Source organism: Salmo salar, chromosome ssa20 (assembly GCF_905237065.1).
Source record: "Salmo salar chromosome ssa20, Ssal_v3.1, whole genome shotgun sequence".
NCBI lineage: Eukaryota > Metazoa > Chordata > Actinopteri > Salmoniformes > Salmonidae > Salmo > Salmo salar.
The window spans coordinates 89,988,781-90,014,464 of NC_059461.1; the positions used below are offsets into that span (position 1 = coordinate 89,988,781).

The following is a 25,684-nucleotide window of genomic DNA, read 5'->3' on the forward strand; positions in this document are numbered from 1 at the left end:
ACAGTCCTTATCTGAGTTGTCCAACCCACTCCTACAGTCCTTATCTGAGTTGTCCAACCCACTCCTACAGTCCTTATCTGAGTTGTCCAACCCACTGTCCCATTGACACTGGGAGCTTGTCAACTTTGATGTTAATAAGACACATAGATTGTGAAAATGATTAACATTTGATCTCAGTGTGGGGGTAAGATCTTGATCTTCTTATTGAGAAGACAGCGATGGTATAAAATGTTTGACATCTGATCTAAGTGATGTTTAGAAGACAGTGATGTTTAGAAGACAGCGATGGTATAAAACGTTTGACATCTGATCTAAGTGATGTTTAGAAGACAGCGATGGTATAAAACGTTTGACATCTGATCTAAGTGATGTTTAGAAGACAGCGATGGTATAAAACGTTTGACATCTGATCTAAGTGATGTTTAGAAGACAGTGATGTTTAGAAGACAGCGATGGTATAAAACGTTTGACATCTGATCTAAGTGATGTTTAGAAGACAGCGATGGTATAAAACGTTTGACATCTGATCTAAGTGATGTTTAGAAGACAGCGATGGTATAAAACGTTTGACATCTGATCTAAGTGATGTTTAGAAGATAATGTTGTGGTGATTTACTCCTCTTCAGATTGGATTGTGGAACTCCAACAACGGCCTTAACCTTACCGAAAGTCTGAAGGATACGGGGACTAACATCACAGATTCTATGGCCAACAGGACTCTGGTCGTCACTACTATCCTGGTAAGTCAAGTCAAGTCAATTCAAAGTTTCAGGGGTCAAAACATACTTAAGAAGATTAAAAAAGACTAAAACAATATAAAAATTGAATATAACAATTGGGGGAGCAAATAGTCCACAGAAAATAATCAAATTGTCACTGGGTAGTCCAATAGTCCAAATAGTTACTGGATAGTCCAATAGTCCAAATAGTCACTGGATAGTCCAATAGTCCAAATAGTCACTGGATAGTCCAACAGTCCAAATAGTCACTGGATAGTCCAATTGTCCAAATAGTTACTGGATAGTCCAATAGTCCAAATAGTCACTTGATAGTCCAATAGTCCAAATAGTCACTGGATAATCCGGTAGTCCAAATAGTCACTGGATAGTCTGGTAGTCCAAATAGTCACTGGATAGTCCAATAGTCCAAATAGTCACTGGATAGTCCAATAGTCCAAATAGTCACTGGATAGTCCAATAGTCCAAATAGTCACTGGATAGTCCAATAGTCCAAATAGTCACTGGATAGTCCAATAGTCCAAATAGTCACTGGATAGTCCGGTAGTCCAAATAGTCACTGGATAGTCTGGTAGTCCAAATAGTCACTGGATAGTCCAATAGTCCAAATAGTCACTGGATAGTCCAATAGTCCAAATAGTCACTGGATAGTCCAATAGTGCAAATAGTCACTGGATAGTCCAATAGTCCAAATAGTCACTGGATAGTCCGGTAGTCCAAATAGTCACTGTATAGTCCAATAGTCCAAATAGTCACTGGATAGTCCAATAGTCCAAATAGTCACTGGATAGTCTGGTAGTCCAAATAGTCACTGTATAGTCCAATAGTCCAAATAGCCACTGTATAGTCCAATAGTCCAAATAGTCATTGGATAGTCCGGTAGTCCAAATAGTCACTGGATAGTCCAATTGTCCAAATAGTCACTGGATAGTCCAATTGTCCAAATAGTCACTGGATAGTCCAATAGTCCAAATAGTCACTGAATAGTCCAATAGTCCAAATAGTCACTGGGTAGTCCAAATAGTCACTGGATAGTCCAATAGTCAAAATAGTCATCGGAGAAAACGTAATAGTCACTGTGTAGTCCAAATAGTCATAGGAGATAACTCAACAGTCACTGGGTAGTCCAAATAGTCATAGCGTAGCAACCCTTATTATGAGCATATTCAACAGCGTTTAAGGACATTAAAAATGTTAAAAAACATAAAAAATGTTAGCTAACGGGTTAGCAATTAGCATGTTTGACTACTCAGTGGAAATACTACTACTACCAGCTTCTTGATAAGCAGTTTAGCCAAAAAATACAGCCCATATTATTGACATATGGTCCTCAGTTATTGGCTACCTTACTATTTTGTTCAATTACAAGATATATCCGTATAATTCTGTTCAAAAAAGAGACACCAACCTCATATCCGAAGTGTTTACTAGATAAGTTAGTTGACCAACGTTAGTTAGCTAGCCTTCCGTTAGCTATATTTCAGAGGTAAAAAGTTGGATATTAAATGATGAGTGTCATATTTTACAATATACAGCGTGTCCCACAAAATGTGTATGTATATTACTTTTTGAAAACTCTCAAAACCTAAGTTAAATTAAGTTAAATTAAGTTAACCTAATTTAACTTAACTTGCAATGAAAATCGGTAGTCAGCTAGCTAGACGGGTGTCTTTAGTCGCAAAACGTGCCGTTATTTTCTAGTCCATTTAAATGTTTAGCTCGAGGTGATTTAATCCTCTAACCGCTGGAGATTATCTGAAATTAGGGGGTGTCCGATGTTGGGGAAAATTAGCTATGAGCTATAATAATCCAATAGCTTTAAAAGTTATATGGTGATAGTGTGATAGTCCAATAATCCATAGGGAATAGTCCAATAGTCTTCATAGTTATATACTAATAGTTTTATAGTCCAATAGTCCAGAGGGAATAGTCCAATAGTCCAAATAGTCATAGGAGATAGTCCAATAGTTCAAATAGTCACAGAGAATAGTCCAATAGTTCAAATAGTCATAGGAGATAGTCCAATAGTTAAAATAGTCATAGGAGATAGTCCAATAGTTCAAATAGTCGCAGGGAATAGTCCAATAGTTCAAATAGTTATAAGGTGTATTTCAATAGTCCAAATAGTCATAAAATATAATCCAATAGTAAGAGTAACTATTGTAGTAAGATACACAAAGTCAGTTGGAGTGGGTAGTTGGAGAGGGTAGTTGGAAAGGGTAGTTGGAGAGGGTAGTTGGAAAGGGTAGTTGGAAAGGGTAGTTGGAGAGGGTAGTTGGAAAGGGTAGTTGGAGAGGGTAGTTGGAGAGGGTAGTTGGAGAGGGTAGTTGGAAAGGGTAGTTGGAGAGGGTAGTTGGAGAGGGTAGTTGGATCTCCTTATGTACTGTAGTTTCAGGTTCAAGAAGGTCTACTATATTTTCTCAATCCAAACTAAGAAACCACACAGTCTACTAATGAGGTATGTTCATTCAGAGATATTGACGACTCTATCGCCTCGTCTCACAGGAAAACCCTTACGTCATGTATAAGAAGTCTGACAAGCCTCTGTATGGTAACGACCGGTTCGAGGGTTACTGTCTGGACCTACTGAAGGAGCTGTCCAACATCCTGGGATTTGCCTACGAGGTTAAACTGGTATCTGACGGGAAGTATGGAGCTCAAAACGATAAGGGAGAATGGAACGGCATGGTGCGGGAGCTCATAGACCATGTGAGTCACTTGCCTGTACCAGGAGAGAGACAGAACGAGAAAGAGAAAATGTTTCACTTTATGGAAAAGAAAGAGAAAAGTGAATGGATATTTACGGTAGATGCCTATCACTTGCTGTCACACTACAGTACAGTGCAGGTACAGTACAGGTGTATGGCTCACATGAGTGGATGAGTTCCCCCACTGGACTGTACTGTGAATTTGTAACATTTATACTAATGCTACTAGTGGCAGATATAAATAGTGGATGTAGTTCAGAGCTGCCCAACCCTGTTCCTGGAGAGATACCCTCCTGTAGGTTTATACTCCAACCCTGTTCCTGGAGAGATACTGTCCTGTAGGTTTATACTCCAACCCTGTTCCTGGAGAGCTACCCTCCTGTAGGTTTATACTCCAACCCTGTTCCTGGAGAGATACCCTCCTGAAGGTTTATACTCCAACCATGTTCCTGGAGAGATACCCTCCTGAAGGTTTATACTCCAACCCTGTTCCTGGAGAGATACCCTCCTGTAGGTTTTAACTCCAACCATGTTCCTGGAGAGACCCTCCTGTAGGTTTATAGGAACAGGGTTGGAGAGAGAACCTACAGGAGGGTATCTCTCCAGGAACAGGGTTGGAGTTTAAACTTTCAGGACGGTATCTCTCCAGGAACAGGGTTGGAGTATAAACCTACAGAACAGTAGCCCTACAGGAACAGGGTTGGAGTTTAAACCTTCAGGAGGGTATCTCTCCGGCAACAGGGTTGGAGTATAAACCTACAGAACGGTAGCCCTACAGGAACAGGGTTGGAGTTTAAACCTTCAAGAGGGTATCTCTCCAGGAACAGGGTTGGAGTTTAAACCTACAGGAGGGTATCTCTCCAGGAACAGGGTTGGAGTATAAACCTACAGGACGGTAGCTCTCCAGGAACAGGGTTGGAGTATAAACCTACAGGAGGGTATCTCTCCAGGAACAGGGTCGGCCAGGCCTGATGCATTTCCTATAGAACCTGCTCTGTCTATGACAGGTAACAGACCTGGCTGTGGTCACTCTGATTAGCCCTGATCTAATTCCTATATTAACCTGCTCTGTCTATGACAGGTAGCAGACCTGGCTGTGGCTCCTCTGACCATCACCTATGTGAGGGAGAAGGTGATAGACTTCTCTAAGCCCTTTATGACCTTGGGAATCAGTATCCTGTACCACAAACCCAATGGCACCAACCCCGGAGTGTTCTCCTTCCTCAACCCACTGTCTCCTGACATCTGGATGTATGTACTACTGGCCTGCCTCGGAGTCAGCTGTGTCCTGTTTGTCATCGCCAGGTAAGGGGTCAGGGGTTAGGGGTTAGGGTGAACACTGTCTCCTGACATCTGGATGTATGTACTACTGGCCTGACTCGGAGTCAGCTGTGTCCTGTTTGTCATCGCCAGGTAAGGGGTCAGGGGTTAGGGGTCAGGGGTTAGGGGTTAGGGTGAACACTGTCTCCTGACATCTGGATGTATGTACTACTGGCCTGCCTCGGAGTCAGCTGTGTCCTGTTTGTAATCGCCATGTAAGGGGTCAGGGGTCAGGGGTTAGGGTGAACACTGTCTCCTGACATCTGGATGTATGTACTACTGGCCTGCCTTGGAGTCAGCTGTGTCCTGTTTGTCATCGCCAGGTAAGGGGTCAGGTTTCAGGTTTCAGGGGTCACGGGTTAGGGTGAACACTGTCTCCTGACATCTGGATGTACAGGTTTACTGCCAAAATAAAAACAACACTAAATGAGGGTTCTGGCAGTTCAGTTCTGGTGTGGTTTAAGTCCACTTAGCCCCTTAAGAGGGCAGAGTAAATGCCAATAAATACACAGACATTCTGAGTGATCACCTTCAACCTTGGCTCCCGAGTGGCGCTGCGGTCTTAAGGCACTGCGTCTCAGTGCAAGAGGCGTTACTACAGTCCCTGGTTCGAATCCAGGCTGTATCACATCCGGCCGTGATTGGGAGTCCCTTAGGGAAGCGTACAATTGTCCCAGCGTCGTCCGGGTTTGGCTGGGGGTAGGCCGTCATTGTAAATAATAATTTGTTCTTAACTGACTTGCCTATTTAAATATATATATATTTTTAAAGCATTACAATGCCCCCAGCCAAAGGGTACAAGTGGTCACTGAATGGTTTTATGAGCATGAAAACGATGTGAACCATATGACATGGCCGTCTCAGTCACTGTCGTGTAAATCAAACTTGTCTGTACGTGAGTAGAATAACTACTAACGGTATATCTTTATGAAGGCACATGTATTGCTAACTTGACGTTGCTTCACGTTTACAAGCCACCTGAGAGAGAGATGCTTTCCTCAGGAACCCCTACATTCCCACAGGCCCTCATTAGCATATGACCAATCAGGATGCAATACGCAAATAACCCCACATCTCCCCTTTTCAGAGAACAAAGGGTAGAGTGTCTTTGTCTCGACAGACCTCAAGGGATTATTCTGCCCTCGTGTCGGTAGGTTTGTTCCTGCCTAGTTCTTCTGGAACATTTCGACAGGGTCATGAACATAAAATATTTTCTGTAAACTTTAACCCAAAATGCATCTCTCATTTCTTTTAACACAAATCTACCGAGGTAAGTTACAAGTGAAACAACTTGACAGGTGTAGTTTTATCTTTTTAATTTTTTAATTATTATTTTTTTTTAACTTTGAGCTCAGTCTTTTGTTCTTGTTGCACTGATTTATAAATCCAGACCTTGTTCTGGATGTAGATGATGCATCCTGGATTGTTGGTGGTTATGTCAACGTGGTGTGTTGGAGTGGTGAAGACACTCAAATCTTCTCTTGCGAAAGTGTTGTTGTTCTCAGGTCAGTCCATATGGATGAGGTGATGTCTGTCCCTACGGACAGACCCGTGGGGAACTTCCACCATGTAGTATCGTGGTACTATATGTTTCCCTCAGCAATGTTCCTGTGACTCTGTGACGCTTTCTGATGCGTTGCTCTGATCTATACTCATTCTCTCCTTTTCCTTTGAGCCGACAGCTGCTGTGTTTGGGATCTCAGCCCAATTTTAGCCTAATTTAACGCTTACGGGAGATTCTGGAACGGTGCAAGTTTTTCCCCACGTCAACAAAACATAAAATTATGGAATTTCTTTGTGGAAGAATGGTGTCACATCCCTCCAATAGAGTTCCAGACACTTGTATAATCTATGCCAAGGTGCATTGAAGCTGTACTGGCGGTTCGAAGTTTCCCAACGCCCTTTATGTTGGTGTTTCCTTTATTTTGGCAATTACCTGTATGTGCTTCTGGCCAACCTCTGAGTCAGATATGTAGTGTTTGTCATCGCCGGTTAGGGGTTAGGGTTTAGGGTGTAGGGTGTAAGGTGTAAGAGTGTAGGGGTTAGGGTTTAGAGTGAACCCTGTGCTTCTGGCCTGGCTCTGAGTCAGCTGTGTAGTGTTTGTCATCGCCGGTTAGGGGTTAGGGGTTAGGGTTTAGGGTGTAAGGTGTAAGAGTGTAGGGGTTAGGGTTTAGAGTGAACCCTGTGCTTCTGGCCTGGCTCTGAGTCAGCTGTGCTCTCGTTGTCATTATCAGGTAACGAACGGCCTCTTACAGCTGAAATATATCACTTTTTGGGCGATCCGACCAAATTCACGTAGGAATGTGAGTTATAGATCTGTCATTCTTATTAAAGCAAGTCTAAGAAGCGGTAGATATGTTCTATATGTGCTATTTCTATGCTTCCCGTTCTTAAAAGGGGCATTCAGCAGTTGCTACATCCATTTTTAGACTTATAATTAGTGATATGTACCGATTGATTCTTGAAGAATATAACTTGTAAATGCCTCATGAGTTTAGTCATGAACTCGTGAACTCATGAACTGTCGTAACCCATCAAAACCTAAAATATAAGCTTGTTTTACTCCAACATTTGTAAAGAAAGAAAATGTAAAGAAACACACTTTTTTTTTTTTTTTCTACATTTTAAGTGAGAAGTAGGTAATGGTCTGAAGCCAAAAAAGAAAGGAAATTCACATGAGCACGTACTTCACCCATGTTCTACCAAGGTCTTTCCAGCACACAGCTTTGACCTACTACTGTAGCTATGTTGGTCTATTGTACTTCAAACAATGTGTAGGCATGTTGCTTAGGATTCAAACTTTCTCAAACAGCCTAATTAATTCTCTTCATAGGAATAATGGACTTTACATTACTTTACTTTAGTGTCCTGCTAATAAAATGATGTACAGTGCCTTCAGAAAGTATTCAGACCCCTTGACTTTTTCCACATTTTGTTACGTTACAGCCTTATTCTAAAATGGATTAAATAAAGAAAAATCCTCAGCAATCTACACACAATACCCCATGATGACAAAGTGAAAACAGGTTTTTTGAAATTTTCACAAATCTATAAAAAATGTAAAACAGAAATACCATATTTACATTAGTATTCAGACCCTTTGCTATGAGACTCGGAATTGAGCTCAGGTGCATCCTGTTTCCATTGATCATCCTTGAGATGGAGTCCACCTGTGGTAAATTCAATTGATTGGACATGATTGGAAAGGCACACACCTGTCTATTTAAGGTCCCACAGTTGACAGTGCATGTCAGAGCAAAAACCAAGCCGTGAGGTCAAAGGCATTGTCTGTAGAGCTCAGAGACAGGATTGTGTCGAGGCAGAGATCTGGGGAAGGGTTCCAAAACATTTCTGCAGCATTGAAGTTCGCCAAGAACACAGTGGCCTCTATCATTCTTAGATAGAAAAAGTTTGGATCCACCAAGACTCTTCCTAGAGCTGGTCGCCCGGCCAGACTGAGCAATTGGGGGAGAAGTGCCTTGGTCAGGGAGGTGACCAAGAACCCGATGGTCATTCTGACAGAGCTCTAGAGTTCCTCTGTGGAGATGGGAGAACCTTCCAGAAGGACAACCATCTCTGCAGCATTCCACCAATCAGGCCTTTACGGTAGAGTGGCCAGACGGAAGCCACTCCTCAGTAAAAAGCACATGACAGCCTGCTTGGAGCTTGCCAAAAGTCACCTAAAGGACTCTCAGACCATGAGAAACAAGATTCTTTGGTCTGATGAATCCAAGATTGAACTATTTGGCCTGCATGCCAAGCATTACGTCTGGAGGAAACCTGCACCATCCCTATAGTGAAGCATGGTGGTGGCAGAATCATGCTGTGGGGATGTTTTTCAGCGGCAGGGACTGGGAGAGTAGTCAGGATTGAGGCAAAGATGGATGGAGCAAAGTACAGCGAGCTCCTTGATGAAAACCTGCTCCATAGCTCTCAAGACCTTCTCCAGGTCAACGACGCTAAGCACACAGCCAAGATAACGCAGAACTGGCTTCGTGAAAAGTCTCTGAATGTCCTTCAGTGGCTCAGCCAGAGCCCGGACTTAAACCTGATCGAACATCTCTGGAGAGACCTGAAAATAGCTGTGCAGCAACGCTCCCCAACCAACCTAACAGAGCTTGAGAGGATCTGCAGAGAAGAATGTGAGAAACTCCCCAAGTACAGGTGTGCCAAGCTTGTAGCGTCATACCCAAGAAGACTCGAGGCTGTTATCGCTGCCAAAGGTGTCATTATGGGTTATTGTGTGTAGATGGGTGAGAAAATATATATTTTGAATTCAGGCTGTGGAATAAGTCATGGGGTATGAATACTTTCTGAATGTCTTGGTTGTTCTTAGTCGAGGAAAATGTAGCATAGCTAACTGCAGTGTTTGTCCTGACTGAAATCTGGCTACCTTGTCTTACTGCAGCATAGGTCTATGGCGTAGCCTACCTAGCTAGTTTTCCAATGCCATTGCATGCATTGTAAAGTTGCTAGCTAGCAGTGTGACAGTTTCCCAAAGTTTGGCGTTGGCTTTGATCCTGCTCTGAACTTATTTAGCTAGCTATCTATGTTTTGTCGAAGAATGTTGTCACGGCTGTTTAAATGATTGGACCAAAATGCAGCGTCAGTTTCGTTCCACATATTTGTTGGACTGTGAAACTTAATGCAATACAAAAATAAACTTAAGGACAAAACAACAAACCGTGACGCAGGAGGAACAAACACTACTCACAAAGTATAATCACCCTCAAAACACAAGTGGGACAAACATCAACTTAAATATGACCTCCAATTAGAGACAACAACAACCGGCTGCCTCTAATTGGAGGTCATGCCAAACAAAAACCAACCTAGAAATACAAAACTAGAAACTAAACATAGAAATACAAAAATGGACAAACACCCCCTGTCCTACTCTATCATAGAAAATAACAACTTACTATGGTCAGGACGTGACAGTACCGCCCCCAAAGGTGCGGACTCCGACCGCACCTACAAAACCAAACAACAAAACCCCCCTAAACAACAACCCCCCCCCAAAAAAACCCCACAAAACACAAAGGGAGGGTAGGGTGGGTGACTGATGTCTATGGCGGCGGCTCTGGTTCCGGGCGTAGTACCCCCATCGCCCGCTGATCCCCCCGCTTCTGTATGTCCGGAGGAACCAGACCATGGATCATCGCCGGAGGCTTCGGACCGCCAACCGCCGCTGAAGACTCTGGGCTAAAGGCCGCCGCTGAAGACTCCGGGCTGCAGACCGCCGTTGACGGCTCCGGACTGGGGGGCGCCGCTGAAGGCTCCGGACTGGGGGGCGTCGCTGGAGGCTCCGGACTGGGGGGCGTCGCTGGAGGCTCCGGGCTGGGGGGCGTCGCTGGAGGCTCCGGGCTGGGGGGCGTCGCTGGAGGCTCCGGGCTGGGGGGCGTCGCTGGAGGCTCCGGGCTGGGGAGCGTCGCTGGAGGCTCCGGGCTGGGGAGCGTCGCTGGAGGCTCCGGGCTGGGGAGCGTCGCTGGAGGCTCCGGGCTGAGGAGCGTCGCTGGAAGCCTGATGCGTGGGACTGGCATAGGAGGTGCCAGACTAGTAACGCGCACCTCAGGGTGAGTGCGAGGAGCAGGAACAGGACACCCCGGACTGGACATGCGCACTGGAGGCCTGATGCGTGGAGCTGGCATAGGAGGCGCCAGACTAGTAACACGCACCTCAGAGTGAGTGCGAGGAGGAGGCACAGGACGTACTGGGCTCTGGAGGCGCACCGGAGGTCTGGAGCTTAGAGCTGGCACACCCCGTCCTGGCTGGATGGTTATTTGAGCCAAGCAAGGGCGGAGCGCCGGCACAGGACGAACTGGGCTGTGCTGGTGAAAGGGGGGTACTGTGCGTAGAGCAGGCGCAGGATAACCTGGACCGAAGAGACGCACTGGAGACCAGATACGCTGAGCTGGGGCACTTCTTCCTGACTGACGGCCAACTCTAGCACAGCAACGGTGAGGAGCTTGCACCGAGTGCACCGGGCTGTGAGTGCGCACTGGCGACACAGTGCGCATCACCGCATAACACGGTGCTTGCTCGGTCACTCGCTCCCCACGGTAAGCACGGGGAGTTGGCTCAGGTCTTAAAAAACATTTTTGGGTGCTGCCTCTCGTCCTCCAATTGCTGCCTCTAATTGGAGGTCAGGCCAAACAAAAACCAACCTAGAAATACAAAATTAGAAACTAAACATAGAAATACAAAAACGGACAAACACCCCCTGTCACGCCCTGACCTACTCTACCATAGAAAATAACAACTTACTATGGTCAGGACGTGACAAATGTATGATATATTGTGGTATGAACTGGTCATACTTGTTAGCTAACGTTGCAGTCTTACGTTAGGCTAACGTTACCTAGATAACATTAACTAGCTGTCATAACAGCCAAGGACTTTCGCTATCTTATTCGTGCATATTTGTTTGTGCTTTGATTACACGCAAGTGTCTAGGTCATCAGTATACACATGATGACTTCAGCCATATGAAAAACCTTACTTGGCTAAATATACATAGCTTTCCTTGCTTGTTGGTTAGCTACCTAGCCAACGTTAGCTCTCATCTGACTGGTATAACGTTACGTTAGCTAGTTAGCAAGCTAGCTACCTAGCTAATCAAAACAAAACCATATTCATTGGCTAGCTAGCTACCTTTCTTTGCCTGTTTGTTAGCTGAGCTAGCTTTCAGCTGATAGGTGTTAGCTAGCTACTGAGGCTAGCTGCTGGACAAGCAACCTAATGTTAGCTAATGTTATATCTGTTTGTATTTATTGGTTCACCTCAGCTTGAATACCACCATATTGCTAGCTATCTACAATAGCCTAGTTTGGTTCGCATACACTTCTTATGACTGGCAGCCTGGTGGAAATATTGGAAATATATTTCATTGGAATATTGGAAATATATTTCACAGCGGTTTAGATGGTATAATGGTTCTCCCTTAATTTCTTGTTTTGTCACATGAACTCAAATTAGTAGAACTATTTGAATTTTTGCAAACCAGGAAATGGCAGAGCGGTTTCTGCATATTTCGCTTTTAAAATGTTGGAGTGTGATTTGTGCCGCTTTTATATACACTGGGGGGAAAATGTGCTGTGAAGGACATCCTATAAGTGCTGTTAGACTTACCACAGTCTCCAAAGGGAAATGGATTTAAATGCTGGGGAAAAATAATGTATTGCTGCTTTTATTCTGTTTGCGTCTCAAATGACATTCATTTGGGCCCTGGTCAAAAGTAGTGCACCATGTAGGGAATATGGTGCCCTGGTCAAAAGTAGTGCACCATGTAGGGAATATGATGTCATTTGGGACGCACTTTTGTATTCCCTGGTTGGGGTGTGTACCAGTAGCCCATTTATAACAGAAACCTAAAGACCTCATGCTGGTTATCTGCCAGGACTCTCTTCCCTGAACCAGAGAGGACTAACACCACTTTACAACAGAATGTAGAGGGGACTAATGTAACCGATGTGAAATGGCTAGTTAGTTAGCGGTGGTGCGCGCTAATAGCGTTTCAATCAGTGACGTCACTCGCTCTGAGACCTGAAGTGGTTGTTCCCCTTGCGTTGCAAGGGCCGCGGCTTTTGTGGCGCGATGGGTAACGATGCTTCGTGGGGTGTCAGTTGTTGATGTGTGCAAGGGTCCCTGGTTCGAGCCCAGGTTGGGGCGAAGAGAGGGACGGAACCTACACTGTTACATTGATGCTGTTGACCCGGATCATTGGTTGCTGCGGAAAAAGAGGAGGTCAAAAGGGGGGTGAGTGTAACCGATGTGAAATGGCTAGTTAGTTAGCGGTGGTGCGCGCTAATAGCGTTTCAATCAGTGACGTCACTCGCTCTGAGACCTGAAGTGGTTGTTCCCCTTGCGTTGCAAGGGCCGTGGCTTTTGTGGCGCGATGGGTAACGATGCTTCGTGGGTGTCAGTTGTTGATGTGTGCAAGGGTCCCTGGTTCGAGCCCAGGTTGGGGCGAAGAGAGGGACGGAACCTACACTGTTACACTAACACCACTTTACAACAGAATGTAGAGGGAACCAACACCACTTTACAACAGAATGTATAGGGGACTAACACCACTTTACAACAGAATGTAGAGGGAACCAACACCACTTTACAACAGAATGTATAGGGGACTAACACCACTTTACAACAGAATGTATAGGGGACTAACACCACTTTACAACAGAATGTAGTGTAGCGGCTGTCGTCGGATTTAGACCAAAATGCAGCGGGGAAATGTGCACTCATCTTCTTTATTATAAACGGACAAGAAGGAGAACCAAAACAAACACGTACACAAAGAAAACACAACGACTATTCACAGGCTGGTCAGGCACAAAGCTATACACAGCATGATCTCCCACAAAGTACTCAACAACCACATACCTATATATAGGACTCTCAGAGGCAACTAGAAAACACCTGCCTCCAATTGAGAGTCCAACCCCAATTAACAAAACATAGAAATACAAAAGACTAGACAGAACATAGAAATACACTAACATAGAACAGTGCCCAAAAAACCCCGGAATACATAAATCAAATACCCTACTAAACAAACCACCACCCCGAACCACATAAAACAAATACCCTCTGCCACGTCCTGACCAAACTACAATAACAAATAACCCCCATTACTGGTCAGGACGTGACAGTACCCCCCCCCAAAGGTGCAGACCCCGGATGCACCTCACACAAAAACAAAAACAAAATTACCCCAAAACAAACATAAATCCCCTAAACTAAAGGAAGGGAAGGGAGGGTGGCTGTCGTCAATGACGGCTCCTGTGCTACACCCCCCCTCCCCAACCCACCTATACTGGAGGTGGCTCAGGTTCCGGTCTACAACCCCCACCCAACCTGTCCACCCCTGCAGCATACTCAGGGCAGTAGAGCGTCTCTGGGGGCTCCGGACTGTAGTCCGACTCTGGACGCTCCAGACCGCAGGCAGACTCACTCCTCTCCGAACTGCGGGCCGTCTCACTCGGTTCCGGGCTAGACACTCTTACCGGATATTCTGGACGGGGTACTGTTGTCGGATACTCTGGACGGGGCACTGTTGCCGAATATTCTGGACGGGGCACTGTCGTTGGACACTCTGGACGGGGCACTGTTTCCGGACACTCTGGACGGCGCACTGTTTCCGGACACTCTGGACGGGGCACTGTCGTCGGACACTCTAGACGGGGCACTGTCGTCGGACACTCTAGACGGGGCACTGTCGTTGGACACTCTAGACGGGGCACTGTCGTCGGAAGCTCGAGACTGGATTGACACACTGGAAGCCTGATGCGTGGTGCTGGTAATAGATGTGCCAGTTTGGGGACACGCACTTCAGGGCTAGTGCGGGGAGCAGGAACGGGCTGAGTTGGACTGGGATTACGCACTGGAAGCCTGATGCGTGGTGCTGGTACTGGAGATATCAGACTAGATACACACACTTCAAGGCTAGTGCGAGGAGCAGGAATAGGACGAGTAGGACTGGGCTGATGCACTGGAGGCCTGGTGCGTGGGCCTGGTACTGTCTTTACCAGACGGCTAGCACGCACCTCAGGACAAGTATGAAGTACTAACTCAGGTGACATTATTTCTAGGACACGCTCTGCAGGGCGAATGTCGTGCCTAATACACCAACACAATAGCTCTCTCATATTCTTCTCCTCCAATTTACCCATCAACTCCTTAACAGTCTCTGCTTTGCTCCCCTCCAATTTTACCCCGACTGGCTCTGGTTCCATCCTCGGCTCCGCCGATCTGTCCATGTGCCCCCCCAATTTTTTTTTAATTGGGGCTGCCTCTCCGGTTTGAACGCTATCGGCGTTCCACTGTAATAGTCCTGGTCCTCTTTTGCCTTCTTCCATGGGCCCACTCCGGCTCTGATCTCCTCCCAGGTCCAAAACTCCCGATAGTCCATATTAGTGTTCCGATGCTCCTTACCCCGCTGCTTGGTTCTTGTTTGGTGGGAGATTCTGTAACGGTTGTCGTCGGATTTAGACCAAAATGCAGCGTGGAAATGTGCACTCATCTTCTTTATTATAAACGGACAAGAAGGAGAACCAAAACAAACACGTACACAAAGAAAACACAACGACTATTCACAGGCTGGTCAGGCACAAAGCTATACACAGAACAATCTCCCACAAAGTACTCAACAACCACATACCTATATATAGGACTCTCAGAGGCAACTAGAAAACACCTGCCTCCAATTGAGAGTCCAACCCCAATTAACAAAACATAGAAATACAAAAGACTAGACAGAACATAGAAATACACTAACATAGTACAGTGCCCAAAACCCTCCGGAATACATAAATCAAATACCCTACTAAACAAACCACCACCCCGAACCACATAAAACAAATACCCTCTGCCACGTCCTGACCAAACTACAATAACAAATAACCCCTATTACTGGTCAGGACGTGACATGTAGAGGGAACCAACACCACTTTACAACAGAATGTAGAGGGAACCAACACCACTTACCAACAGAATGTAGAGGGGACTAACACCACTTTACAACAGAATGTAGAGGGGACTAACACCACTTTACAACAGAATGTAGAGAGGACTAACACCACTTTACAACAGAATGTAGAGGGAACCAACACCACTTTACAACAGAATGTAGAGGGGACTAACACCACTTTACAACAGAATGTAGAGAGGACTAACACCACTTTACAACAGAATGTAGAGGGAACCAACACCACTTTACAACAAAATGTTGTTGGAGGTTCAAACAGCAAATGGGTGCCAAAACAGAATGTGGCTTATTTTGTACATTCATTGCATTTACATTTTAGTCATTTAGCAGACACTCTTATCCAAAGCGACTCACAATCATTGGGATCTAGATTTTAGGGTGGCGACACAATACAACAAAAACGAGCTGGTAGCGGTGAAGCTGAACTTAAATACAATATGCTTTCATTGTGTGCGTCCCAAATCGCACCCTATTCCATATGCAGGGCACTACTTTTTTTTTTTTTTTACCAGGGTCTATGGTCGAAAGTAGTGCACTATAGAAAATAGGGTGCCATTTTGGACGCATCCATTGTTATTGTTTAACTGGCCTTTTTTTTCCTGTGTGTAGGTTTACCCCCTATGAGTGGTACAACCCTCACCCCTGTAACCCTGACTCTGATGTGGTGGAGAACAACTTCACTCTCATCAACTCTGTCTGGTTTGGGGTGGGAGCTCTGATGCAGCAAGGTACAGCCGTCAGGAACAAGACTAAGGATTCATGAATGTGCCCTCACACTACTCTCATACCACTGTCTCCCTCCTTCTGTACTGCAAAGAATGAAAAGCCAAGATTGTTCATATGGGTGGGGAAAATGAGCGAGAGCAATTTAAGTCGACATTTTCTTAGATAACTGGTATCAGACAAATTGTTAAAGGTTTTTTGGTTAATGTTACAAGCCTGGCAAAGCAAAAAGAACCATATGAACTCATTATTATTATTATTATTATTATCCGAGAGGGCACAGATTTTTTTGGCTTTCAGACAAATAGTTTTCGTCTCATGAGACTCTATAAATAGGAATGGACTCCTCTAACCTGTCTGTGTTGTTGGTTTTCATACAACAGGCTCTGAGCTGATGCCTAAAGCCCTGTCTACGAGGATAGTAGGAGGCATCTGGTGGTTCTTCACCCTCATCATCATCTCCTCTTACACGGCCAACCTGGCTGCCTTCCTCACCGTGGAGAGGATGGACTCTCCCATCGACTCGGCTGACGACCTGGCCAAGCAGACTAAGATAGAGTATGGAGCTGTGAGAGACGGATCAACCATGACCTTCTTCAAGGTACACGCGCAGACACACACACGCACGCGGACACACACACACACACGCGCGGACACACACACACACGCGCGGACACACACACACACGCGCGGACACACACACACGCGTGCGCGAGGACACACACACAAGCGCGGACACACACGCAGACACACACACACACACACGCGCGGACACACACATACACACATGCGGACACACACACACACGCGGACACACACGCGGACACACACACACACGGACACACACACACAGGCATGGACAGACGGACAGACGGACGGACGCTCTCTAACAACTTCAATATCTCTCTCTCTCTCTGAGCTCATCTCCTGGCTACTGGTCTTCTTCAAACAGACCTGAGAAGGCTAACGTATGTGATATACTACTACAGTACAGTGAGAGATATATCATATTGTAAAGAGAGACCACCATCCACCTATCATCTCACAGTTGTTTGTCCTTGATGCCTTTGACAGGAGATTGTTTTGAATCATGAGTCTTAACATAACACTGTAATACTTTACATGTCTGTCGCCCGTCTCTCTGCAAGGCTGAAACGTGAGAATGGATGTTTTAAAAAAAATATATATATATAATTTCATCAGAAAAGAGGGAGCGGGAGGGAGAGAGAAAGTGAGGTTTCTTCCCTAATTTCTTCCCTTTATAGTGCACTACTTTTGACCAGAGCCCTATGAGCCCTATACGTAGTGCACTACGTGTTGTGTTGCTGCCATGTTGTTGTCATGTTGTGTTGCTGCCATGCTGTGTTGTTGTCTTAGGTCTCTCTTTATGTAGTGTTGTGTTGTCTCTCTTGTCGTGATGTGTGTTTTAGCCTATATTTTTATTTCGTTTATTTTTAATCCCAGCCCACGTCCCGCAGGAGGCCTTTTGCCTTTTGGGAGGCCGCCATTGTAAATAAGAATTTGTTCTTAACTGACTAGTTAAATAAAAGGTTAAATAAATATAAATAAAAAAACATAGGGAATAGCTAGCTTACTGTAGGACCCTATATCTCCTAGCTAGCTTAGTGTAGGACCCTATATCTCCTAGCTAGCTTAGTGTAGGACCCTATATCTCCTAGCCAGCTTACTGTAGGACCCTATATCTCCTAGCTAGCTTACTGTAGGACCCTATATCGCCTAGCTAGCTTACTGTAGGACCCTATATCTCCTAGCCAGCTTACTGTAGGACCCTATATCTCCTAGCTAGCTTAGTGTAGGACCCTATATCTCCTAGCCAGCTTACTGTAGGACCCTATATCGCCTAGCTAGCTTAGTGTAGGACCCTATATCTCCTAGCCAGCTTACTGTAGGACCCTATATCGCCTAGCTAGCTTAGTGTAGGACCCTATATCTCCTAGCTAGCTTAGTGTAGGACCCTATATCTCCTAGCTAGCTTACTGTAGGATCTCTGGGTGATGACTTCCCCTATATCTCCTAGCCAGCTTACTGTAGGACCCTATATCTCCTAGCTAGCTTACTGTAGGACCTCTGGATACGTAGAGCAGATTAGTCAACAGAGAAAGATTTAAAAACAGCTGTCATGCTTACCCAGATGATTGGAGGAAGGGAAACACAGGCAGGGATTTAGGCTTCACTATAAGCAACTGAACAGGTATTTCCATACAAGCGTGAAACAAATTGTCTCTGTCTAATATGTTTTTCATGTGAACACTTTGTACAATAACAAATCAAGCAATGTGGGGTAATGCACTTTATATAGATACTTTGATATCAGAGAAGGGATTTTCTCATAAACAAATGGACAGGCCTGTCCATAGCAGCGTAACTCTGTAATCAGGTTTATTTAATATTCCACCAGTCTAAAACAACACATCTCTGTCCAATATGCCAAATTTTAATACTGACCTGTAATATCATCATTGTGTAGTAATATCAATGAATCTGTAACGGGCGTCGTAAGGATTGGACCAAGGTGCAGCGGGAACGTGTATACTCATCTTCTTTATTAAATCAAAAGAAGGAAAAAACCAAAAACCAAATCACGTATACAAAACAACGACCACCTCTAAACAGTCCTGTCAGGTGCACAGACACTAAACAGGAAACAACTACCCACAAATCCCATTACAAAAACACCCCCTATACATAGGACCTTCAATCAGAGGCAACGAGGAACAGCTGCTTCCAATTGAAGGTCAATCAACAAACCCTAAACATAGAAGTAGAAAACTAGACTGAACATAGAAAAACACTAACCTAAAACATAGACCAAAAACCCCGGAACACTCTAAACAAACACCCCTCTTACATAATACCATAGCCCAACAAACCACGAACCACGTAAAACAAACACCCCCTGCCACGCCCTGACCAAACTACAATAACAAATAACCCCTTTTACTGGTCAGGACGTGACAGAATCGAGTAATGTGGGGTCATGCTCTTTATATTAAACCTTTTTGATTTTCTCAACTGGACAAAAGTCTCCATAACTGTGTGAAACAATATATTTCTGTCCAATATGTTAGTGTTGTCTAATGCTGACCTCTAATATCAACACTGTGTACAATATCAACAGATCCAGCAATATGAGGTAATGCACTTTATAGCCACACATCTGAAATGGTTGTAAAAGTCTGTTCAGGTTTCCTGTGAATCTGCATTGAATTGGCGATTTTGGCATCAAATTCTCCCTTCTTTGCTTTTCCTCAGAAATGTAGTCTCCACCAATAAAATGTGCTATTGTAACAGTGTAGGTTCCATCCCAACCTGGGCTCGAACCAGGGATCCTTGCACACATCAACAACTGACACCCACGAAGCATCGTTACCCATCGCGCCACAAAAGCCACGGCCCTTGCAACGCAAGGGGAAACCCTACTTCAAGTCTCAGAGCGAGTGACGTCACTGATTGAAACGCTATTAGCGCGTACCACCGCTAACTAACTAGCCATTTTACATCGGTTACACTATTATTATTATTATTATTATTATTATTTTAACCTTTATTTAACTAGGCAAGTTGTGCTATTATTATTGTTGTTTAAAAGGAAACAATGTGTTGTTGTCCATTAGAAATCCAAGATCTCCACCTATGAGAAGATGTGGGCGTTTATGAGCAGCAGGAAGAACACAGCTCTGGTGAAGAACAACAGGGAGGGGATCCAGAGAGTCATGACCACAGACTACGCTCTCCTCATGGAATCCACCAGCATAGAGTACATCAGTCAGAGGAACTGTAACCTCACACAGATCGGAGGCCTCATAGACTCCAAGGGCTATGGCGTAGGCACTCCCATAGGTAAGAATCACGGACGCAGGAAAAACACTTTGTGTTAATTACCGTCCCCTATCACTTCTGAATGCTGACATGCTAGAGGAACACGTCAAGGCTGCCCTCTCTCCCCTTTGCTGTTTTTCTACCGAGAACCACTCGCTCATGCTGCCCATCAGTCACCAGACATGCACAAAATTCTTCACTTTATGCTGATGATGTGCTATGTAGCTCATTTGTTGGGCAATGTAGCTCATTTGTGACCTATTTATTTTTACCTAATGGCCTCATAAGCTGCTCTGATACTCAGATCTCATTCCTCTCTCCCCCAGGCTCCCCCTACAGAGACAAGGTGACCATCGCCATCCTGCAGCTCCAGGAAGAAGGGAAGCTCCACATGATGAAGGAGAAGTGGTGGAGAGGGAACGGTTGTCCTGAGGAGGACAGTAAGGAGGCCAGCGCCTTGGGAGTGGAGAACATCGGCGGTATTTTCATAGTGCTAGCAGCCGGACTGGTTCTCTCTGTGTTTGTAGCTATCGGAGAGTTCATTTACAAATCCAGGAAAAACTTGGACATAGAGGAGGTGAGTGTAGGGCAGTGTGAGTGGCATCACAAGTACTAACAGAAGAAAAGGTGCTCTAAGACTGTTATTATGGACATTCTACATACAGTAGGTTGCTGTGGACCTTATACACACAGTCATTCAGTTGCTATGGACATTATACAGTACACACAGCCAGTCAGTTGCTATGGACATTATACAGTACACACAGCCAGTCAGTTGCTATGGACATTATACAGTACACACAGCCAGTCAGTTGCTATGGACATTATACAGCACACAGAGTTATACCGTTGTTACTGACCTTATATAGACACAGTCAGTCAATCAGTTGCTGTGGACTTTATACATTACAGTGCACACATTCAGACTGTATTGGACCGTACACACAGTCGGTTGCTATGGGCTGTACACACAGTCGGTTGCTATGGGCCGTACACACAGTCGGTTGCTATGGGCCGTACACACAGTCAGTTGCTATGGGCCGTACACACAGTCAGTTGCTATGGACCTTAAACACACAAAGTTAGTTGCTTTTATGAATGTTTTTTTTTTTTAATCAGGACAACTTGTTTCATCAGGCCAACAGTTTGAATGTGTGGAACTGCAGTGCAACGATCACACACAAATTACTTTATTGTAGACTAGGTCTAGTGTTTGACGTACTTTTGATTTAGATTTTAAAAAAATGAACATTTTATTCCTTTATTGGCACAATATCTTATTTATAACGAGAGTCGGTTGGGTTTTAGGGAAGCACACCACTTGACTGTCTTGGCCTTGCTGTTTTTGTGTGAAAATGTATTCTTTTTTTGTCATGACATGATACTGTAGGTAAGTGATGAAGATATAAGGTTTCACTGGAGGTTAATATGCACACCATTACTGATCTATAACTTGTTAATTACATTTACTGATCTATAACTTATTGATTACATTTAACTAATGATTAGGTATGAGGATATCATGTTTTGCTTGCAAATGTTTGCAAATTTACATCCAGGTATTTGTACAGCATAACAGTATTGCTTCTTCTGACCACCTTTGCTTGTATTCATATATATGAAAATATCTGAATGATTGTATGCACATGTGAGTTTTTTTTCCCCCGAATCATTTATGGATGAGATGCCCCTTGAGACTTTATTCATCGAGTTGCTTTCATTGTGTATATTTTATTCTTTGCTTTTTGTATCATTTGACGTTCATGAAAATGCATGTAAAAGTTTTGTCAAGTTGGTTTTGTTTTATGAACGACTAAAGTTATGTGGAGAACATGACTTCCTTTCTTTGTCTTATTTATTTCTGATTCCGTTGGTTCTGTTTGGATCCTTTCTGTTCGTCTCCATGCAAGGCCTTGTCTTTTTCAGTCATGGATAGAAAGCAGATCATCACACGCACACCTCTTTTTTGGTTCCGACCCAGTTTGTGTATCCATTGGGTTTAGACTATAGAGTAAAAGGGGGGAAATCTCCACCAGAGGATCTGAAGTCATATCAGAGCTCTTGTTGTTTCTGGGATTTTTTTATTTATTTGACCTTTTATTTAACTAGGCAAGTCGGTTAAAAACAAATTCTTATTTTCAATGACGGCCTACCGGGCGAACAGCGGGGTTACTGCCTTGTTCAGGGGCAGAAAGACAGATGTTTACCTTGTCAGCTCCTGGGATTCGATCTAGCAACCTTTCGGTTACTGGCCCACTGGCTCTAACCACTAGGCTACCTGCCGCCCCAATTCATTAAGTGCCTCAGACTAGGAGTTGCTAGGATCAGTTTTGCCTTTTTTAGATCACATGGATAGGAAGCGAGGGTTGACGCCAAAAGAGAGTTGACAGCTTATGACAGCTTATGACAACCTCACAACTGTTATAATATACAGGACCATGTAGGTAGTGGGTATCGAATCGTATAAGCAGACATCTGTAACTTAAATAATGCTATCTCATTGTTACGACAGCTTTACCTTGAATTTATAAGGTGACAGAACCATGGCAGGTTCCTCGTTATAAGACACCTTCATTTGTTAAACCCAAATGACATTTTCTAGATGGTTGATCTACCAATGGTTAATTATCGAGACGCAGGTGTGCAGATCATTCATGCAGTCAACTGTCCTCTTCCATTCCGGATACTCCTCTAAGCCTCAGTAAGGCTGGAAAAAACTACAGATTTATCCTCAAATACTTCAGGCTTTATTCAGTGGCAGCACGTCGTCTCCTAACCAACCTGTGTGAGAGTAAGCTCAGTAAATAATGTTATAATTATTGAGTGGATTAATGGGACTATCTCAGGCACCCGCTCTTAAGCTTCGTCCCAAATGGTACCCTATTTCCTACATAGTGCACTACATCCTGTTCAAAAGTAGTACACTATATAGGGAATAAGGGTGTAATTTGGGATTCACTTATAAGCTGCTCAGTCACTGGGACCGACTGTCACATCACACAGAACGGAGAATATGAGTTTTCTCTTGGCTCTCTCACTCACCAAAAACATCAGGCCTGTGTGTGTGTCTAGATTTACATAGCATTGAAACTAAAGCCTGAGGACAAAGCCTATCAACGGGACATTCCTTGACTTCACAAGGAGCAGCTGAAATTATAACATGCAAATCAATAACAGATCTGGAGCTGAATCAATCTACTGTGTAATATTAGATACTATCAACTACTAAATCACCATCTATGAAAATACACTTGGTATAAGATACCAAAAACACATGGAAGTTTTACTCTGTTCCACTGGAACAACGCAATGACAAGACCTTGATCATTCTATTCAAAGGAACATCCATTCTATCCAAAGGAACATCCATTCTATCCAAAGGAACATCCATTCTATCCAAAGGAACATCCATTCAATCCAAAGGAACATCCATTCTATCCAAAGGAACATCCATTCTATCCAAAGGAACATCCATTCAATCCAAAGGAACATCCATTCTATTCAAAGGAACATCCATTCAATCCAAAGGAACATCCATTCTATCCAAAGGAACATCCATTCAATCCAAAGGAACATCCATTCTATCCAAAGGAACATCCATTCAATCCAAAGGAACATCCATTCAATCCAAAGGAACATCCATTCTATCCAAAGGAACATCCATTCTATCCAAAGGAACATCCATTCTATCCAAAGGAACATCCAGTACCAAAGTAAGATCTTTATTTTGACCAAATCATATATTTTCTTTAAACAGCTGTTATGTACACTACATGACCAAAAGTATGTGGACACATGCTCATCGAATTCCAAAATCATGGGCATTAATATGGAGTTGGTCCCCCCCTTTGCTGCTATAACAGCCTCCACTCTTCTGGGAAGGCTTTCCACTAGACGTTGGAACATTGCTGCAAGGATTTGCTTCCATTCAGCCACAAGAGCTCGGGCACTGATGTTGGGCGATTAGGCCTGGCTTGCAATCGGTGTTCCAATTCATCCCAAAGGTGTTCGATGGGGTTGAGTTCAGGGCTCTGTGCAGGCCAGTCAAGTTCTTCCACACCAATCTTGACAAACCATTTCTGTATGGACCTTGCTTTGTGCATGGGGGAATTGTCATGCTGAAACAGGAAAGAGTCTTCCCCAAACTGTTGGCCCAACGTTGGGAGCACAGAATCGTCTAGAATGTCATTGCATGCTGTAGGGTTAAGATTTCCCTTCACTGGAACTAAGGGGCCTAGCCCAAACCATGAAAAACAGCCCCAGACCATTATTCCTTCTCCACCAATCTTTACAGTTGGCACTATGCATTGGGGCAGGTGAATCCAACAAGTCCAGATTCATCATTGGACTGCCAATGTGAAGTGTGATTTATCACTCCAGAGAACGCGTTTTCGCATTAAAACTGAGTTTAAATGTATTTGGCTAAGGTGTACGTAAACTTCCGACTTCAACTGTATATGTAGTGTATCTATAGGATATGTCACCAATGACCTTGTGTTCTTTCTGTACTCCTCTCACTGAAGTTATGGAGGAGATGGACATCTCACTGAACTGTCACAGAATGATAAAGAAGACACAGCAGAGAGCCAATGGAAGAGAAGGACTACCCAGCCTGATGCAGTGCCACTGTAAAAGACTAATCAGGAAGGAGACTGGGACATAGACCTAGCATCTACCGAGCTCGTTCCAGGCTGACTATGTTGCAGTTGCCTGCTAAATCTCACAGGGCCTGGATAGGTGTTTAACATATCAGCAAACTACATTATATGATAAATAAATCTGAGGCCCAACTGTGCAGACGATGATGTGGCAGTCAACCATTGGTTGCTGTGTGCAGCGCGACTGTAACGTAGTCGGGCCTGGAACGCAGCCATTACCTGCAGCTTTCTTCCTTCCACGGGAGACCTCTGACTGACAGAGTAGACTGCTGTTCTCAAAGCTGAATATGATTTTTCTAAATAAAAAACATGTAAAACATGCATTTTACTTTAATCTCTCTTTCTCTGTCTCTCTCTTTCCTCTCTCTCTCTCTCTCTCCTCTCTCTCTCTCCTCTCTCCTCTCTCTCTCTCCATCTCTCTCTGCCCGTCTCTCTCTCTCCCTCCCCCAATCCTCTCTCCTTCCAAGACTTCATGAATAGAGTTCCAGTAACAAAGGGCCTGTGCAGGAGAAGTGTTCTTCTCCCTGACATTACCATCTCATCCACACACTAACGGGATCAGAGGGACAACACTGAACAAAAATATAAACGCAACATGTAAAGTGTTGGTCCCATGATTCATGAGCTGATATAGAAAAACGTATTTCTCTAAAATGTCCTGCACAAATTTGTTTACATCCCTGTTAGTGAGCATTCTCCTTTGTCAAGATAATCCATCCACCTGACAGGTGTGGCATATCAAGAATCTGATTAAACGGCATGATCATTACACAGGTGTACCTTGTGCTGGGGACAATAAAAGGCCACTCTAAAATGTTCCGTTTTTTATTTCACAACACAATGCCACAGATGTCTCAACTTTTGAGGGATTGTGCAATTGCTATGCTGACTGCAGGAAGGTCCACCACAGCTGTTGCCGGATAATTTAATGTTAATTTCTCTACCATAAACTGCCTCCAACGTCCTTTTAGAGAATTTGACAGTACGTCCAACCTGCCTCACAACCGCAGACCAAGTGTAACCACACCAGCCCAGGACCTCCACTTCTGGCTTCTTCACCTGCGGGATCATCTGAGACCAGCCAACCGGACAGCTGATGAAACTTTAATAAAGTCCTTTTGTGGAGAAAAACTAATTCTAATTGGCTGGGCCAGCTCCCAGATGGGTGGGCCTATGCCCTCCGAGGCCTCTTTCTCCCTCTCCGGCTCT

The 25,684-nt window shown here is 44.3% G+C and overlaps 1 protein-coding gene across 2 annotated transcripts in view; it reads left to right on the plus strand.

Moving 5' to 3' along the window:
* Window positions 1-21,653, plus strand: part of LOC106581501 (glutamate receptor ionotropic, kainate 1) — a 134,671-nt gene extending 113,018 nt beyond the window's left edge. For both annotated transcript variants that reach the window (XM_045704105.1, XM_045704106.1), the window contains 7 exons: window positions 627-740; window positions 3,243-3,446; window positions 4,527-4,750; window positions 15,864-15,982; window positions 16,361-16,578; window positions 19,613-19,838; window positions 20,144-21,653. In XM_045704105.1, the coding sequence (XP_045560061.1) occupies window positions 627-740; window positions 3,243-3,446; window positions 4,527-4,750; window positions 15,864-15,982; window positions 16,361-16,578; window positions 19,613-19,838; window positions 20,144-20,433 (1,395 nt within the window). In that variant the 3' untranslated portion in view covers window positions 20,434-21,653. The remainder of the gene's footprint in view (window positions 1-626; window positions 741-3,242; window positions 3,447-4,526; window positions 4,751-15,863; window positions 15,983-16,360; window positions 16,579-19,612; window positions 19,839-20,143) is intronic.
* Window positions 21,654-25,684: the final 4,031 nt, after the last annotated feature.